General features: G+C 45.0%; 1 protein-coding gene across 1 annotated transcript in view; it reads right to left on the bottom strand.

Moving 5' to 3' along the window:
- Positions 1-14,072, bottom strand: part of cpne9 (copine family member IX) — a 92,942-nt gene that overhangs the window by 61,411 nt on the left and 17,459 nt on the right. The window contains exon 3 of the mRNA XM_049463156.1: positions 5,591-5,637. Coding sequence (XP_049319113.1) covers positions 5,591-5,637 — 47 coding nt within the window. The remainder of the gene's footprint in view (positions 1-5,590; positions 5,638-14,072) is intronic.

Here is a 14,072-nt window from a genome sequence, read left to right as displayed (position 1 = left end):
TTGGCTTAGTTACATGTGTTTTAGCAGTGGAATCCTCCTGGGTCTCCTGCCACAGCGTTTCATCTCGTATAAATGTCGACAGATAGTTGGAGCTGACACTGCCTGCAGGACAGCTTGAATTTCTTTGGAACTTGATTGGAGCTGATTATCCACCACCCGGACTATCCTGCGTTGCAAGGTTGCAGGTTCGAACCCCAGCTCAGGCAGCTTTGCCATCAAGCTGCTGGCGCTCAGAGGGAGCAAAATTGGCTCTGCTCCCTCCAGGTGGGTAGATGGCGCTCTCTCCCCACATTACCCCAAGGGTGATGTCCACAGCGCAGGGCGTCTGTGAGCTGATATACCGGAACCAAGCGCGCTGTGATGCTGCTCGGAAATGCTGCATCAGCAGCAGCAACTCGAAAAGAAGCCTGAGTCTGACTTCACATGTATCGGAGGAAGCGTGTGTTAGGGGGAGTCATAATGAATTGGGGAGAAATTGAGAAACATTTTATATTAAAAAAAAAAAAACCTCTCAAATGACCTAAAAACAAAGATTGTTCAACATCATGTTTTAGAGGAAGGATCATCAGCGGTGCCCAAACTTTTTCATACCACTGTAAATGACAGGATGCACCCAGGCCTCTGTTTTTTTTAGAGTCTTTGAGTTTCTGTAGCCTCAGTTTCAGGTGTGAGTTTCATACAGAGTGCAGTCCGCTCATTAATAATGCAGCACATTCACATATGCAGAGCTAATCAGCGGCTGGGCGTATGCATGTGTCCGTGTTGTGGTTGGTATCTGGAGTATCTGGAGTCTCTGGCAGGGTGCTGAGGCTGTGCGGCGCTGTGTGAGGAGCTGTGTGAGGAGCTGTAGGGTAAAGTATGAATACTTCATGATTCCTGCTGGAGGAAGTCTCTAGAGCGCACTGATAAAGTTGTCAGCAGCGGCTCCAAATCTCCAGGGACGGCTTTGTTTTCGCTCCTCCGCTGTCCTCTCTCCCCGAGACAGCCTGTTTTAAACATGGCACCCGGATCATTTTAACCCTTTCCCTTCCAGACGTACCGTGCAGTCACTGAACCGCATGTGTCTGCTTAGAAAAAGAGGCTGTTAAGAATTGTTTAGCGTGAAAAAGTCTTCGCCCCTTAAAGATTTCTTGTGTTTTTGCTTTTTTGTTGTACTTATCAAACAAACTTTAATATCAGAAAAAATATAATCCGAGTAAATACAGCTCTGGGAAAAAAATATCTCTTCTGATTAATCTTCCTGTGCCTCTGTCATCAACTGTTGGATAAAACTGAAAAAGGAAACCTTTACTTTCACTGAAAGCTCAGTTTCTTTGATTTTACCAAATTAAAAACCTCTGGAATATAATAAAGAGGAAGATTAATGATCACAAGCCATCAAACCAAACTGAACTGCTTGAATTTTTGCACCAGAATAGAAGTGCAGCCATAAATGTTTCCAAAAGCAGTGTGTAAGACTGGTGGAGGAGGAGAACATGATGCCAAGATGCATGAAAAAACTGTGATTAAAAACCAGGGTTATTCCACCAAATAGTATTGATTTCTCAACTCTTAAAACCTGAGTATGAATATTAACCTTTTTTCTTTGCATTATTTAAGGTCTGAAAGCTCTGCATCTTTTTTGTTATTTCAGCCATTTCTCATTTTCCGCAAATAAATAAATCATTGATTGTTGGAATCAGCAATTTTAGATAAATATGTAATATAGCAAAGGAACATAGAAAGATTGCAGTAATTCTTTAAACAAAATTAATTTTAATATCTTAAGCACTAATTATTGGAACAAAATAAATTGTTTGGTAACCTCATTGACCCTTGACCTACATACACAGGTGAATCCTATTCAGGAAGGACTGTGTTCTCAGTAGTGACAGGCCTACCAAACCTACTCCAAAAGGGCATGGGCAGCTCATCCTGGAGGTCAGAAAAGAACCAGGACCGGCATTTAAAGAACGGCAGGTTTTATATTAAAATTATTACAAAAAGTCTTCAGTGGTGTAATTTGATAACAGTTTGTGTTGTCTTACTTTATAGGAGTCTAAATTTTGGTCATATACAACCAAATAAGCAATTTTTTTTTGTTTCTAATTTTGCCATCCTACAACTCCAAATTCCTACAGTAATACCATTTGAAACTTAAATGATTAATATTATGGAATATTAATGGTGTTTTTTTAAGACTTTAAGGGTTTAATTTGATAGCACCTTGATTTACTTCTTTAATAAGACTTCAAATTGTGGTCTATACATATCATGATGTTTAAAATATAGCAGATTTAACCTGAAAACAGATGTATTTTGTTTTTTAAAAGAGAACGATCTGCATTTGCAAAATGTTACACTTTTCTACAGAAAGGATTATTGTGTTTCTGGTGTATATTTGTTGATAAGATTAAATTGATTAAATTATGCTTATATTTGTATATTATATATTACCTTAGCCTGTGTCTGTCCAGTGTCTTTCCTTTTTTTGGTTCCTTCCTGCTCCTGTCCTCTGTTCTCTTGTTTTGTTTGCCTGTCATGTTTCCCAGCCATGTGCTACTGTTGTGTTTTGGTCCTGTCTCCGCCTTAGCCCCGCCGTGTCATCTGTAACCCCTCCTGTCTCATTTGTGACCCCGCCCCCCTTATAACCTCCACAGGTGTCCCTAGTGTGTGCCTGTGTATAAATACCCCATGTGCTCCTTTGTTGCTTGTCGTGCTTTTTTTTTTTTTTTGTCTGATCTTGTCATGTTACTCTGTCTGGATTGTGTTTATCTGTTTTGTTTAGCCACAGACCTGCTGTGTTTTTTGTCTACAGTGTTCTGGTTTGTTTTCTTTAGTTTGTTTCTTTGTTTGATTATTTTGCTTGTTTGTTTAAGTCTTTTAGTTTATCCTGTTTTATAGAGTTTGTTTAAGTAACCTTATTCTTTTTAGTTTGTCTCTAGTGTTTGTTTTATTTTCATTATGGAAAATAAATGGGACTTGCGTGTGCATCCTGCCTCCTCCCCTTCGTTACACAGTGACACTGAGGTGTTTAAAAACTCCAGCAGCACTGCTGTATCTGATTCATCCACTCCAGCACCACTACAACAACTCACCAATCAAATGATTGATGCATCATCTTTCTGTATATGCTAAACTCACTGACAGATATGATCCAGACCCTGTAGTTATTGAGGGCGTTTGCCTTCTTTCTGAATCTGAAATAATCCGGGTTTATTCTTTTAAACACTGTTTAATAATTGAAGGTTTGCATGATGGTAAAAAAAAAAAACCTCTCTTTCAGTTTTCTCCAGCTTTCCTTTATCTGTTATCTCTCCCGCCGTCCTTGAGTGGCTCCGTCAGTTTGTTTTTGTTGCTGACTCACTCTGAGAGTCTCTCCCTACCCAAAAGATTCATGAGAGCAGGAAGCCGAGGCTGTCTGAGACACGCTGTTATCTCCAGAGCTTCTGCCCGGACGCCACGCAGTCCTCCAGCACTCCAGCAGCAGAGAAGAGTGAAACTGCTCAAGCACCTTTAAAACAAGCTCTCTGAGTGCAGCATAAATTCATCAAACTGATTTACGAGATTACAGCCTCGCTCTTTATCTCTTCTGATTAATCTTCCTGTGCCTGTGTCGTCAACTGTTTGATAAAACTGAAAAATGAAACATTTACTTTCACTGAAAGCACTGAAAGTTGCAGGTTTATACATTCGTGTGATTCTCTTAATAAGGATGTTTTTCCTTGGTTTTACCAAATTGAAACCTCTGGAATAAATATAATCAAGAGGAAGATGGATGATCACAAGCCATCAAACCACCAAACTGAACTGCTTGGATTTTTGCACCAGGAGTAAAGCAGCATAAAGTTATCTAAAAGCAGTGTGTAAGACTGGTGGAGGAGAACATGATGTCAAGATGCATGAAAACTGTCATTGATTTCTGAACTCGTTGAAAATGAACTTTATGAATATGAACATGTTTTATTTGCATTATTTGAGGTCTGAAAGCTCTGCATCTGTTTTTGATATTTCAGCTATTTCTCATTTTCTGCAAAATAAATGTTCTAAATGACAATATTTTATTTGGAATTTGGGATAAATGTTGTCTCATAGAATGAAACAAACTGATTCAGAAACTAAAGTGATCTCTTAATTTTTTCCAGAGCTGTTTTCCATATTTATATTAGGACTGTTAACATTAAAGAGTTAACGCATGTGAGTAGAGCTTAGATTCTCTGCCCGAACCCGACCTGACCCGAGGCCCGACCCAAAATCGGGTCGGTTCGGGCCGAGATTTACCACCACATTCCTCGGGCCAGGTCTGGTCGGGCTCCAGAAAATAGTCTGAGATGTAGGCATCTGTTTTTTAAATAAAGCTCTGGTGTGATAATCACAATGTTGCCAAGTAACCAATTATTATTGTTAATGAAAACGAACCAAATAACAAAAAACTGAAAGTGAAACTAAACTAATTTATTTATAAGCGCTGTTTTCACTTCCGCAGTTCTAGCGGGGGGTGTTGTGCCGATTCTGTCCGCGAAGCGGGAGTCGGATTCAGCAGCGAGTCGGATTCGGCACAAGCGCGGCGGCACCTCGCGGTCCGCGGTGTTAGTTGTAAGCGCTCGCGCCGCAAAATACGACAGAAAACACTGAGGGAGCTGCAGAATTATGTATGGGACTAGAATATGAGCACGAGGAGATAAAAGAGAACCTTTACCTGTGAGTAGCTCACACCAGAACACGCAAATCTCTCTCTCTGTCTCTCTCTCTCTCTCTCTGTGTCTCTCTCTCTGTGTCTCTCTCTCTTTCTGTCTCTCTCTCTCTCTCTTGCACATGAACTCCTCAGCGTTTGACTTGCAGCACTGTGTGTAGCTGTTCTTAAAAATCATTTTGATTAAATAATAGTTCTATGCTTCTATGTTACAGTGTTAATTAACATAATTCTGATTATATTTCGCTCATTCAAACAGCCCAAAAACAGACAGTTTATGGGGCGGGGCGGGTCGGGCTCATAATGACAGTTTATGGTTCGGGTTGGGTCAGGTTCGGGCAGAACCTCTACATGTGATTAATTTGTAATCAGTTATTATTTTTAAGTTAATTACATCACCACGCCCCGTCCTCCGTCCAACGTGTGGATTTAATTTCTGGAACAGTTTGCTTGTGGTGTGAACATGAACTGGTCTCGATCTGACCCTGCTATCAAATATACTTCTTTTTGATTGAGCTTAACTGCTGATAAGGTGAAGTTTAATCTGATATATTAGCCAGACAAAATACTGCTGATAATGAACAAGCGCTGTCTCTGCTGCTCCATGCTGTTTACACATGCAGTATGTGCAGCGTTCACTGCTCACATCTGCACTGCACGTCCCGTTGAAAACACTGTGTTTGAAAGCGCAGCAGTTCTTGCGCCAGACAGCTCTGACCAATCAGAGGAGATGATGTGCTCGCGGGGTTTATTGGTGTGCATTTTGATGCGTTCAGGTTTATGCCTGTGTGAAACTAAACCAAACTAAACCAACTAACTCATAATCAACTAATCTGGACCAGAGAAACCAACTACAGGTGTAAAAAAACGCCCTCAGCCTCCACAAATTTTATAAACGTTTAAGCTTTGTGAACTCACCTCTCTCCATTCTTTCGTCCCGATTCCCTGCACGTATAAAACGACCACTGCAAAATAATAAGAGAGAGAAAAACATAATACATCATCAAGCCACGCACAATACGTCCATGAGAGTTGGGATTAAAGTATTTCTTCAGGGTGTAAATGGAAACCAGTGCTTCGCTAAACTGAACACTTACAGTGTCTTACATCCTTACTGTAATGTCTACAGCACGTAAAAAAGATAAATCCGTTACATCAGCTAATGTAGCACTTATATATCACACAATAACCTTTATTAATCATAAATTATATATTATACCAGAAAATCCACAGTTAATCCTGCAAAAACACACACATGCTAAATAAATAGAAATTAACAATGTAACTTAAAATCCCTGTAGATAAGGCCCAGCTTTTGTCCCATCTCATCTACATATTTTGACACTGGGATACACTACAATATTAAATGTTAAGGGAAGGAATGTAGGAATGCATTTATATAGCTTGGCTAATGCCTATTAAAAAGATGGCTATTTTTATCTTAAAAAATATATAATACACCAGTTTTTTACATTAAAACTACCCATCTTAGTAACTAATTCCTCACTAGGTCCACTGCAGCATTTCACATTTCCATTCCACCTTAAAACACATTTCCAGTCCACCTTAACAGCTTCCCTGCATTAAAACTTAAAAATTTTCTCTACATTAAAACACAGTTCCCTTTTTAGACTGTAGTTAGTAGATGATAAAGTGTTTTAAGAGTTTTACACATTTCTGCTTAAGGTGTGCAGAAATCACAAACAGTCCATAAAAAACAGAATGTGGATTCCCATTTGAATCTTTTGTTCCACATTAAAAGCGCCAAAATTAGTATCTACAGCCTGAGGCTTGTAGACAGTGTGCCGCCACATCAGCCTTTAAGGAGGAATGGTAAATTAGCAGCATTTAAGGTGGAATAGCACCTTTATTAAAGAAAAAAGTGTGTTTAAAGTGGGTATTTAAGAAAGCTGAGTAGATAGAGAGCTCCTTACACGTAATGCTGTGGCTGGAGCAGCTTGTGCACCTTAATTTAGATACGCAAACCACCTGACCAATACTGAGGCAGCAGGCAGGTAAACGAGAGGAATGCTTATTAACATGGAATGGTATTGGGGCGTGGAAGAGGAAGGAAGACCCGTGAGACTCATGCTGAATGCTCAACAGCTCCTTTATTGAACCGGCTTGCCACTCACTTACAGCCTTTAACAAGACTAGGAGAGCTAAAACCAACAACCCACAGAGCTCAAACAGCCCAAAGGCCACCAACCCAGCTGTGTGTCTCCCAGATGGCAGATCCAGAGTGGTGCCCACCCTCTCTGCATAACCCCTCCCAAGGGAGATACCCCACCCCTGTCATCCTTGCACACAGGAGAACAGAAACATGCCTGCAGGCAGCCACACAAACAACCCAGAGCCGCCACATAGCCCCCCTCCCAAGGGTCAGCCGTCCCGGCGACCCCACCAACCCAACACAAACCCCGTGTACAACAGAACATTTTTTTTTTTTCAGTCGCAAACAAAGTCATTAAGGCGGGCGGGCGGCCTCCGTGCCCGCGGCAGCCTGGAGGGGCCGGGCACGGCACCGCCTGCCAGCGGCTCCGAAGAGCCAGAGTTCAGGTCAGGCACGAGTGCAAGGCCGGCAGGCTCCGCACCACCGTCCACAGTGTCCGACAGTCTCGGCCTATAGGGGGCCAGCCTATCACGGTGCACAATCATAGTGCGTCTGCCCCACCGGATCTTATACACCACCCAGGCCGACTGGAGCTTCGGGCAAAGTTCCTTCTTCCGCTGAGGGTTATATACCCAAACCCTTGCCCCCACCGCCAACGGGTCCCCAAAGCAGCGCGTGTCGTACGCACGCTTCTGCTTCTGTCCGGCAGCAGACTGGTTGGAGCGCGCTAGACGGTGTGCTAACTCCAGCGAAGACATAAGGTCCGAGACGAAAGTGGGCGTGTCCGAAGCGTACCCGCCCCCGTCAGGAGGCGCTCCAAAAGCCAGGGAGACGGGCGTCCTCAGTTCGCGCCCGAACATAAGCAGAGCCGGCGTGAATCCCGTCGTCTCCTGCACAGCGGAGCGACAGGCCAGCAGCACTACCGGCAGGTGCCTGTCCCAGTCACGCTGGTTCTTGTCCGACACCATGGCCAACTGCGCCGCCAGCGTGCGGTTAAAACGTTCCACCAGTCCGTCACTCTGCGGATGAAGGGGCGTCGTCCTGGTCTTATGGATTCCCAGGATGCGGCAGACCTCCGCCATGACCTCCGACTCGAAATTTCTCCCCTGGTCGCTGTGCAGTTCTTCCGGAACCCCGAATCTGCAGAAGAACTCCCGCACCAGGATAGCCGCAGTAGTGACCTCCCCTTGGTCCGGCACCGCTTTTTTTTTTCACTTCGTGAAATAGTCCATCGCCACCAGAACAAAGCAATTTCCAGAGTCCGTCACCGGAAAGGGGCCCAGCACGTCCACAGCCACCCGCTCCATCTGGCTGCCGCACTGGTAAGGGTGAAGTGGGGCGCGGGGCGCCCTCGAGGGGCCCTTCTTGGCAGCGCACATGTCACAGCAGTGCACGAAGAGTTCCACGTCGGTTCTACACCCAGGCCAATAGAAGCGTTGCCTCAGGCGCTTCAGAGTCTTGGTGACACCAAAGTGCCCAGCCCCAGGTGACCCATGAACTCCCCGTAGGACCGATCCCCTAAGCGCCCGCGGTACCACCACCTGAAACTACCAGGTATGGCACAGCACGCCGTCGGACAAACTAAAACTAGCCCAGTTGGAGCGCAACGCCTTAGCAATCGGGCCCAGCGGCACCACCTCCCCCCACGACGGTGTGACGTTCGCACTGAGCGCGTGTACTGCCCACGATAATTTGCGATCCGCCCGTTGCGCATCGCGGAGCTGCTCTACGGACACCTGAGCCACCCCGACAGCGCCAGTAACATCCCCGGAGATCGCAGCGCAGCGTGCAGTCTCAGCAGATTTCTCCTCAGCACGAGCACAATGTTTGCAGTCGGCGGCCACACACGGCCGGCGCGACAAAGCATCCGTTACTGTGGCCACGGCCACGGCGGTGCACAACCTCAAAACGAAACTCCTGGAGTCTAGAGAACCAGCGCGCGAGTTGGCCCTCGGGCTCACGGAAACGCATGAGCCACTGTAGCGAGGCATGGTCAGCGCGCAGCAGAAAGGGCACCCCATACACGTACGCTCGGAAATGTTTAAGGCTTTCGACCACTGCGAGTAGTTCCCGGCGCATTACGCAATAGTTGCGCTCCGCCTTGTCAAGGCGGGGGCTATAGTACGCTATTACGCGCTCGGAGCCGTCCTGAACCTGCGACAGGACTGATCCGAGGCCGTGGTCGCTCGCATCAGTATCCACAATGAAACTCTCAGACACCTTCGGATACACTAGAATCGGAGCATTGCACAGGCGGCTTTTTAGCTCCTCGAATGCCCGCTCCGCCTCGTCAGACCAGCGGAATTTCACACTAGGCTTAGTCAGAGCATGAAGCGGCGCTGCCACGTCCGCAAACCCCCTAATAAACCGCCTGTAATACGAGGCGAGCCCCACGAAGCTGCGAACCATTTTTGCGTCTCGCGGTGTGGGCCAGTCACGGACCGCCTCCGTCTTTTTGGGGTCGGTTTCCACGCCAGCACCGCTCACTACGTGGCCCAGGAAGCTCACGCGCTGCCTTAGCAGATTACACTTTGCCGGATTGAGCTTCAGGTTAGCCGCCTGAATCGCGCCGAGCACCATTTCAAGGTGAGACAGTGCGGAGTCGAAGTCGGTTCCGTGCGCCAAGACATCATCCAGATAAACGACGCAGCACGACCGCGGAACCCCGCATAAAACACGCTCCATATGACGCTCAAAAGTAGCTGGCGAGTTACACAATCCGAACGGAAGCACCGTGAAATGCCATAGGGCTGAGCCGAGCGAGAAAGCGGTTTTCTCCCTATCCCCCGCCGCGAGGGGCACCTGCCAATATCCGCTCCTCAGGTCTAACGAGCTGAACCAGGCTGAGCCAGACCGCTGTTCCAGCGTATCGTCGATCCTGGGGAGCGGGTAGGAGTCAAGCTTCGTGACAGCGTTAAGTCGCCCATAATCCACGCAAAAGTGCCAATTTCCATCCTTCTTTTTCGCAAGGACCACCGGGGCCGACCACGGGCTGCTCGAAGGCTCAATAATGCCCGTACTCACCATCTCGCGGACTAACTGCTCCGCCGCTACGCGCTTTGCTAACGCCAGACGGTGCGGCCTCAGCCTGATGGGCTGGGTGTCACCCGTGTTTATCGAATGAACCGCAAGGCTAGTTTTAGTACACTCGCGCTCAGACACAGCGAAACTCGTGCGAAAACGGCCGATCAGTTCGCGCAAACGGAGTTGTTGGGGACCAGATAAACCCACACAACTGCGCTCCAGCATCTCCTCTATCGGATCTACACTCAACCCCGCATCCAGCGGACCCTCTACCGTATCGCGCACCGAATCACACACATTCCCTCCCACCAGTTCACTTACCCCTAACTCGTCGCGTATCTCTACGGGGAGTCCAGTCACCAGCACCGAGCCCCGTGCACAGTCAATGATAGCTCCGACGCGTGAGAGCAGGTCCTTGCCCAGAATGCACGGGTCGTTGATGCGTCCTACCCAGAACTGTTGTTGAAAGGGCCCCTTGCCAACATCAATCATCAACTTCGTTAATCCTAGGAGACCTATAGGATCCCCGGTGACTGAAGAGAGAGCGATGCGCTGGCTGTTGTCAGTCACAAACTCGGCCGCTACCTCCGTCGCTAGCTCGGGCCGTATCAGTGAGACTGACGAGCCCGTGTCCACCAGCGCGTTCACCGTCACTCCATTCAATGTGCATTTCAGGAAATAGCCGCTGAGTCCGGCAGTTCCGGAATCAGATCCCGAGGGTAAGCATAGCGTTCCTGGGGCCACCGTAACCCTCACTGGGTGGTCCTGGCTCCGTTTCCCGGCCGGCTGCAGTGCGCTCACTTGTGGCCACGCCCCCCGCAGCGCCAGCACTCCAGTTGGGCATCAGACCGGCTCCGACCCCACCTCTGCGAATCACGGGCAATCGATTTTTAGATGGGTACTTTTACTTTTACTTGAGTAGATTTTTAGCAAAATAAATGTACTTTTACTTTTTTACAATTTTTCTGTACTTTTCAGGCGTGTTTGAAATCGTATCACAATATGCTTCCATACATAGATATTGCATTGTTTTTGTGGTATTTAACATAATATGTAAGAAATATATTTAAATGTTTAGTTTTTTACCCCTTTATCTTATTTGTGGGGGTCTGACCCCGGTAATTCGTACCCCGTTTATAGGTATCTGCAGTCTCGTCTAAATTTAAGGTGGAGCCACAAACAGGCCGGTGATTAGAGGCGGCTAATGAGGAGCGAGACGGGGAAACGGCGTCTGGAGTCCAGAAATTAAAGATGATGGGGAAAGCGAGCGGCTGCTGGACAGATGGAGGAAATGGGATCCACGTATTGAAATGGAGAGCGGGCTGAGAGAAGTTCGGCGCCAAGCGGCTCCTCCGTCAGACTGATTGCAGGCTTTATGGGATGTGACTGCTGGAGAGGAGAACTGCAGACTCCAGATTCTCCAGCTCTGGAAACCCAGGTGAGCAAATTCATGCAATCCATTATGCCATTCACCCCCGTTCATTAGACGGACAGACGGACGGATGCCAGACTCTCCGCCGCTCCGGGGCGGCTTTAATTAAGGAAGGAAAACTTGCGAATCCAAGTTTCTCCAGCAAATTAGCCACAGTTTGGAATTCATAAAATTCTACAGGGAGGATCAAACGCACAACTTTAAAGCGAGGGCTTAGCCATGAATCAAATTTACATAATTTCCCCTCAACCCAAATACAATCAGGCTGGAGATGTTTGCTGTGTGAAGCTTCAGCTCTGGACTCTGGACTGGATCTCTGAGGTAACTGCAGCTCACAGGTGAGCGAAGAGTGAAAAAAAAAAAAAAACGAGGACAAAAGTCACTTCTACAATAATGCTAATTTCCCATGAGATTCTACTAGCAGTGACAGTGCTAAGCTAACACCGTGGCACTGTGTGATTTATTTATTTATTTACATTTTTTTTTTTTTGCAGCCCAGAAAACAGACCCAGTTTTGAATATTGATTTAAAATAATAAGGAAGTCAGTTAAATAAATTGAGCAGCTCATTATAGTTTCATTCCTTACAGTAATAAAGAAACGTCTACTGGGATACTACTAGAATACTGCTTCTACTTCATTGGCTAATTTTTATTTTTATTTTAATCACTTTCTGGCCATTTTCCTGGCTTATATCTCTTCTTTTTTATCTCTGACCTCAATTAATAATATTTATATATATATATATATATATATATATATATATATATATATATATATATATATATACACGTATATATATATATATATATACGTGTATATATATACACGTATATATATATATATACATGTATATATATACACGTATATATATATATATATATATATATATATATATATATATATATATATATATATTAGCGACACAGCAGCACCAGTGAGCTGAAATTCACCACAGGAAACATTAAAGTCCAGAAGCTCGCTGGGATCACTGAATCATTTTAAACTTTTAGCTTTTAATCACCATCAGAAAGCCTGTGATTTGTGAGTTTAACTTGAGTTTAATTTGTTGAGTTAGTTTTATTCATTTATCGTTTTTTTTTTTTTCATTTTGATTCTTATGTTCTTTGTTTATTATTGTTCATTATATAATTTCTTATCGTTCATATCAATTTACATCACTTTTTATATTTGTTAGAGCCATTGGTGTAGGAACCGGGGGGATGGGTGGGACATATCCCCCCCAATATTAGAAACAGGGGGATTTGTCCCCCCCCAAAAATGATACTGTTTCGCTCAGATCAGCTGTACTATTTTGAGGAGACAGACCGGACCAATCATGGAGCCGGTTCAGGTATTAAGTCCTGCCTCTCAGTAGAAACAGCCAATCAGCTTGCTGGTTTTGCAGCGTGTGGAGGAGAGGCAGTGTGCTCTTGGGTTCATATTGGCAAATGTGTCCCCCCCAATATCAAGCCCGCTCCTACGCCCTTTGGTTAGAGCCATAAAAAATATGAATCTTTTTGTAATATTAGTGTTATTTCATGCAAGTAACCTTAATGTCAGTTTAATTGAACAGGAAATTTATTATGATACAGGTGAAGTCAGACTCTGCCTCTTTTTGAACTGCTGCTGATGCAGCATTATAGCCGAGTAGCATCACAGCACTAACGCTCGGAGGAAAGGGCTCTGGCAGCTCTAAACAGTTCTAATCACAGAAATTGTTCTATCTATCTATCTATCTATCTATCTATCTATCTATCTATCTATCTATCTATCTATCTATCTATCTATCTCCTCTGTTTTCTTGCTTTCGGGTCTGTTCTTCTGCTCTGGAATGGAAGTGTCTGGATATTCCCTTTTTATATGATCACTAAATCTCCATTCTCTCCAAAACAAGGGCTAAACTTTGTAATATTTTAGTAGGAGCTTTTTTTTATATTGTCTGATTGTGTTGATCTACGATCTATGACCGCAGCACAGCAGTGCCAAGTTTACACGGTATAGCACAAAGTGTATTATTGCTAATATAGATAGAGAAAGAACTATAAAATTCTGTTGAATAAGTACAGGGCTTGGACAATGAAACTGAAACACCTGTCATTTTAGTACACAACATTATGGGTGACATACCAGAGGACAAATTGTTGGTGCACGTCTTGCTGGAGCATCTGTGACCAAGACAGCAAGTCTTCGTGATGCATCAAGAGCCACGGTATCCAGGGTAATGTCAGCATACCACCAAGAAGGACCGACCACATCCAACAGGATTAACTGTGGATGCTGTAAGAGGAAGCTGTCTGAAAGGGATGTTCGGGTGCTAACCCGGATTGTATCCAAAAAACATAAAACCACAGCTGATCAAATCACGCAGAATTCAATGTGCACCTCAACTCTCCTGTTTCCACCAGAACTGTCCGTCAACACAATCAATTATTGTGATCTAAAACCAGGTGTTTCAGTTTCATTGTCCAACCCCTGTAAGTATTAGGTAGTAATAAGGTAGTAAAGGAACTGTACTTTGTTACTGTAACACTTCTGTGTATAACCACTACCTTCAGCACTTCAGAATAAGAGTCTCCTTGAATCGTCTATTTCTGACCTTTAATAGACCACCTGAGGAGCTTTAATGAGATCAAATCAAGCCACAAATTACTACACCTCAGACGAGGTCAGCCAGGCGTTTAATTGGCCCGGGCATTAGGGCGGGTTTATAATAGGGGGAATAAGAGGGGCACTTCTGGCACAAGGGTTGGGATTCAGTGTTTCTCTGGGAGGTCTGGGATTAGCTTTTCAATGGGTGAATGGCCACCCTTGTGTTTTCCTCAAATTAAC

The sequence above is a fragment of the Astyanax mexicanus genome, chromosome 13, assembly GCF_023375975.1.
Source record: "Astyanax mexicanus isolate ESR-SI-001 chromosome 13, AstMex3_surface, whole genome shotgun sequence".
Classification (NCBI taxonomy): domain Eukaryota; kingdom Metazoa; phylum Chordata; class Actinopteri; order Characiformes; family Acestrorhamphidae; genus Astyanax; species Astyanax mexicanus.
The sequence above is the reverse complement of the archived record's forward strand: the minus strand, read 5'-3'. Positions and strand labels throughout refer to the sequence as shown.